This window comes from Oncorhynchus mykiss, chromosome 17 (assembly GCF_013265735.2).
Source record: "Oncorhynchus mykiss isolate Arlee chromosome 17, USDA_OmykA_1.1, whole genome shotgun sequence".
Taxonomy (NCBI): Eukaryota; Metazoa; Chordata; class Actinopteri; order Salmoniformes; family Salmonidae; genus Oncorhynchus; species Oncorhynchus mykiss.
In genome coordinates, this window is record NC_048581.1 from 8,831,166 (window position 1) to 8,837,117 (window position 5,952).

Below are 5,952 nucleotides of genomic sequence, written 5' to 3' on the forward strand. Positions count from 1 at the left end.
GTCTGCGGCGATATGCAAACCCATCTGGTTTGCGCTTAGTGGGACTATAACTTGTTTTTCAACAGGACAATGACCCAACACATCTCCGGGCTGTGTAAGGGCTATTTGACAAAGAAGGAAAGTGATGAGTGCTGCATCAAATGACCTGGCCTCCACAATCCCCGACCTCAACCCAATTGAGATGGTTTGGGATGAGTTGGACCCCAGAGTGAAGGGAAAAACAGCCAACAAGTGCTCAGCATATGTGGGAATTCCTTCAAGACTGTTCCAGGTGAAGCTGCTTGAGAGAATGCCAAGAGTGTGCAAAGCTTTCATCAAGGAAAAGGGTGGCTACTTTGTAGAATCTAAAATATATTTTGATTTGTTTAACACTTTTTTTTTTGGTTACTACATGATTGCATATGTGTTATTATTATTCTACGATGTAGAAAATGTACAATGTAGAAAATAGTAAAAAATAAAGACAAAAAAATCCTGGAATGTGTAGGTGTGTCCAAACTTTTGACTGGTACCGTATATATTTGTAAATATATTTACCTTTTATCAACCCTACCACTCCTCCCCTAACCCTACCACTCCTCCCCTAACCCTACCACTCCTCCCCTAACCCTACCACCCCTCCCCTAACCCTACCACCCCTCCCCTAACCCTACCACCCCTCCCCTAACCCTACCACCCCTCCCCTAACCCTACCACTCCTCCCCTAACCCTACCACTCCTCCCCTAACCCTACCACCCCTCCACTAACCCTACCACCCCTTCTCTAACCCTACCACCCCTCCTCTAACCCTACCACCCCTCCTCTAACCCTACCACCCCTCCTCTAACCCTACCACCCCTCCTCTAACCCTACCACCCCTCCTCTAACCCTACCACCCCTCCCCTAACCCTACCACCCCTCCCCTAACCCTACCACCCCTCCCCTAACCCTACCACCCCTCCCCTAATTGAAGTAAACTAAAGGACAACAACACTTAGGCTTCTCCTTCCAGCTTATACATACCAAATACATTTTATGGACACAATGTATTTTACAATAGTTATCTTTTGTTTGTTTTTAATACCACCCTTCAGCTACCATAAACCCCTCCCATCTATCTCTGAATCCCATCCATCCACTCAGTGTTTGCTCACGCGAGCCATCTCGTGCGTGTTTGACTTTTGAATCGGACTTGACACCGTATTGTTCCCATCGCCACAGCAACGTGAGCTAGCAAGTTGAATTTATTAGCAGATATTCCTAGTGCATGGAATATTTTGCATGGTCTAGCTATCATTTTACTAGCGAAGCTGCTCCAGTATTTAGTGAAACTCACCTTAAATGTATTTCCTCTTTTGGATCCATCTCTAGCCTTCAATGTCTGAACCCAAGTCCACAGAGTCCCCGGGTTCTTACTGTGGTGTTCCAGCCCAGAGAAGTTCACAGCAGGGTCCAGAGATGGTCTTAGTGAAGCTGGAGGACTGCAGCCAAACACTGGAACTCAATGTGATTGTCAAAGAGGAAGAGGAGGAGAGAGAAATCCAGGAGGAGATAGGAATCCAGGAGGAAGTAGATATGGCAGTCAAAGAAGAGCATGGGGAGAGAACAGTCAAAGAAGAAGAGGAGGAGAACAGTGAAGTGTCTGCTCCAGATCTAAGGGAAGAGGAGGAGAACAGTGAAGTGTCTGCTCCAGATCTAAGGGAAGAGGAGGCAGCAGTAGATAGTATCAGTGACCCAGGTAAGTTCAGGTGTGGAGAGAAGTTGGTGACTTGGTGGCTACAGGAGATTCCCAAACCATTGTAGGGCTTCTGCTTGCATCAAAAGTTTTTTAAAGCCCCTTTCAATGTTCCCTTTTTAATCCTAACCCCATATATCTGTCCATATTCCCACAGGAGAGAGCTACAACCCAGGTTCAGACAGTGAGCCCAGTTCCACAGCATCAGGAAACCATAAACAACACAGACGGAGGAACTCAAGACAGAAACATCACCACTGCATGGACTGCTTCACTAGTTTCTATGATCCAGAGGAGTTGAGAAGACACACTTGTAGGCCCCACCCCTGCTCAGATTGCAGAGGCAGTGTTATTTGTCCAACTCACCTCATACCACACAAACAGACTCTCAAAACAAAGAAGATGTACCCGTGTGGTCAATGTGGCAAGAGATTTCAGACACCAAGCAGCTTGAAGATGCACCAGCTTACTCACACAGGAAAGAAGTCGTACCACTGCTCCCAGTGTAGTAAGAGGTTCTGTCGTGTAGACGCCTTAAAGTATCACCAGAGAATACACACAAGGGAGAAGCCTTTCCACTGCTCCCAGTGTGGGAAGACATTTGGTTCGCCATTCAATTTGAAGCGACACCAGAAAATACACACAGGGGCGAAGCCTTTTCACTGCTCACATTGTGGGAAGATCTTCAGTGATGAAGAAAGTCGAAATAAACACCAAAGAATACACACAAGAGTTAGGACTTCCCACTGCTCTGAGTGTGGAAAGAGCTTCAGCAAGGGAGGAAATCTAAAGGAACATCAGAAAATACACACAGGGGAGAAGCCATACAGCTGTGATCAGTGTGGGAAGAGTTTCAGTCAGTCATTACTTCTGAAGGGGCACCAGCTAACGCACACAGGAAAGAAGCCTCACCACTGCTCTGACTGTGGAAAGAGTTTTAAATTGGAAGGAAGCCTTCAGAGTCACCTGAGAATACACAGTGGAGAGAAGCCACACCACTGCTCCCAATGTGGGAAGAGCTTCAGTTGGGTAAGAGACCTAAATAAACATCGGAGAGTACACAGAGAGGAGAAGCCTTTCCACTGCTCCCAATGTGGGAAGAGCTTCAATGAGAAAGGAAATCTAAAGCAACACCAGAGAAGACACTCAGGAGAGAAACCGTACAGCTGTGATCAGTGTGGGAATTGTTTTAAATGGAAACAAAGCCTGAAGGAACATCAGAAGGCAAAGCACAGTGCAGTGCCAGACCACGGCCTTATAATTGTGTTGCCAAGCTGGGCATCTACATATCTAATTAATATTGACACTAACCAGATTTCCATCGAACCTTTTTAGGCGATTAAAAAAAAACACGTTTTAAAAAGTACGATTTTTATTTGTTACATCAAACCTTAAATGGAAAAGTAGCTTTTATGTTTTATCTCTGTCATCATGCACTGTTTTGTTATCTGTCTGTTTGGTGGGAAACATTTTATTGATGTGGGTTTTAAAATATTCACATGAAAATCTGTCTTCAATTGGATGAAAACCTAGCTAGTGTTGCACATTTGTTAGGCTAAATAGATATGTTGAATTATGCAAAAGAGAGAGACTTCTGACAACTAAGTCACAACAGGTGGAGTCCGAGTCAGAGTCGAGTCATGAGTCATGAAAATCGTGAGTCCTGGTCTCGAGTACTACAACACTGACAGCTACTCTCCTTTTGGGAACGTTTTATTTGTGCAAATTGATTACATTACCTTAATTTTGTTGCTTGTTAGTGCATTTGTTTGGGCATCGTTCAGGATGCCTGGTTGAATTGCCACCACCCAACGGACCTGATTGAAGAGAGGTCAGTGAAGTGGATGAATACGGTGGGTGTAGTAGCTCCGTTCAACCACAAGATGAAACTATCGACCCTTAATAAAAACAGAGTAAAAAGTTGCTTTCTTCCATCCAGTGGAACCGTGATGAACTGCTAAAACGGTCAAACCACGTCACATGTTATTTGAGCAACACATCGCCATGACTTCCTAACAAAATGGTATGAAGATGTGAGATTATCCTGCTTTATGAATCGTATTGATGTGAATTTGCTACAATGTGTGCATGTAGTCCCGCACTCAGAGCCGTGTACAGTCTACAGAGTTGTTCTGTGGGTGTCACGGAGTAGGCTGATACCCCATTTCATGGGTGCGCACTCCATAGGGAAGGCTGTACAGTGCCATACAAACGTTCAATACACATTATGGGCTGAATAGTGAGGTGAATTCCCACAGTCAAAGTCCCGCAATAAGAGCTATGACGCTAATATTTGTGTACACTCTTTAGAATTGTAATCTGTGGGTGTCACTGAGTTGGCTGATAACCCGTTTCATTGATCCACAATCCATAGGTAAGGCTGTACAGTGCAGTATGCCCCCTTGAAGTTTTTATAAATGTTAAATTAACTTAACTAATAGCGGTTCCAAGCATAGAGATCCTATTAAATGAATTGAGGGGCTAAGTCATAAACCCTACAAAAATCCAGAATGGCCCGAAATTGGCCCTTTCTGGTCAGGGAGAATCCAACCCAGTCTAATTAGGGCTCCCGAGTGGTGCAGCGATCTGAGACAATGCATCTCAATGTTAGGTGTCACTACAGACCATGATTTGATTCCAGGCTGTGTCACAACCGGCCGTGATTGGGAGTCCCATAGGGCGGCGCACAATTGGCCCAGCGTCGTCCGGGTTAAGGTTTGGCCGTCATTGTAAATAATAAATTGTTCTTAACTGACTTGCCTAGTCAAATAAAGGTTAAATAAAAAATAAAATGATTGGTATGAATGGCAGTAGGTGATGCATTTCCTGCTTTTACTTATACAGGAACATACAATTAAGGCATGTGAGATCAGAAAATGTGTAATAGAATTGAATGAATTAAAATGTTCATAGAATTATAAAAACGGTTCATAAGGATTTTATTTAAAAATTATTATAACCTCTAAAATCAATGTAAACAGACCATAAATGTCTCAATTTGTGTTTTCTAGGAAATCTGTGAGTGCAATTATATGATACAATATCAGTACTTCATTTACAACTTGTCTAAGTCCCATCATCAACAGGTTTCAGTCAGTGTCTGGCTGTGGATTGACTGCATTGTTTGAATGGAATGTCGGCATATTGGTAGTTCTTTAGAAACATTTATGGAATTATTCCTCTAAAACTGTCTGGCTAGCTGGCTAGCTCGCTAAAAAACTGCAGATAATTGTCAAATTCATTGTTTTACACTATCTTATCACAGCACTGGCAAACCATGGTTGACCAAAATGAGCTGTCCTTTTAATACCATCATAAGAAGGCGAATTATATTCTAGTGTTCCAATTCCTAATTCTATGGTTCCAAGCCCTTTCTATGGATTCTATTCCTATGGTATTGTTCCTCAGGTTCTCCACCTTCCAGGTGGTGTGATTAGGTTGGTTTATCATTGTGTGGGGCTGCTTTGGCATGAGTCTGAATGGGAACGGTCTGTCTGACATTGACCTTATCGTATCACTGTACGGTGCATTCAGAAAGTATTCAGACCGCTTAACTTTGTCCACATTGTTACGTTACAGCTTTATTCTAAAACTGATCAAATAAAATACTAAAATCTACACACAATACTCCATAATGACAAAGCGAAAAACAGTCTTTTTTTTAAAACATTTTTGCAAATGTATTAAAAATAGAAAACAGATACCTTATTTACATAAGTATTCAAACCCTTTGCTATGAGACTCAATTGAGCTCAGGTGCATCCGGTTTCCATTGATCATTCTTGAGATGTTTCTACAACTTGATTGGAGGAGTTCACTTGTAGTAAATTCAATTGATTGGACATGATTTGGAAAGGCACACGCCTGTCTATATAAGGTCCCACAGTTGACAGTGCATGTCAGAGCAAAAACCAAGTCATGAGGTCGAAGGAATTGTCCGTAGAGCTCCGAGACAGGATTGTGTCGAGGCACCGATCTGGGGAAGGGCACCAAAACATTTCTGCAGCATTGAAGGTCCCTAAGAACACAGTGGCCTCCATCATTCTTAAATGGAAGAAGTCTGGAACCACCAAGACTCTTCCTAGAGCTGGCCGCCTGAACAAACTGTGCAATTGGTGTAGAAGTGCCTTGGTCAGGGAGGTGACCAAGAACCCGATGGTCACTCTGACAGAGCACCAGTTCCTCTGTGGAGATTGGAGAACCTTCCAGAAGGACAACGATCTCTGCAGCACTCCAC

General features: G+C 43.3%; 1 protein-coding gene across 1 annotated transcript; it reads left to right on the top strand.

Annotated features, from left to right (window-relative positions):
• Positions 1-1,357: 1,357 nt before the first annotated feature.
• On the top strand, positions 1,358-5,254 carry LOC110494879 (zinc finger protein OZF-like). The gene is made up of 2 exons (XM_021570213.2): positions 1,358-1,718; positions 1,873-5,254. Exons 1-2 carry the CDS (start codon positions 1,358-1,360, stop codon positions 3,048-3,050), a joined length of 1,539 nt encoding a protein of 512 aa, XP_021425888.2. The 3' UTR covers positions 3,051-5,254.
• The last annotated feature ends 698 nt before the right edge of the window (positions 5,255-5,952 follow it).

Excerpts from the sequence above, each read along its gene's own strand:
- LOC110494879 (XM_021570213.2), top strand. The coding sequence starts at position 1,358 with ATGTCTGAACCCAAGTCCACAGAGTCCCCGGGTTCTTACTGTGGTGTT. Across the intron at positions 1,719-1,872 it reads AGATAGTATCAGTGACCCAG|GAGAGAGCTACAACCCAGGT; the intron begins GTAAGTTCAGGT and ends ATATTCCCACAG.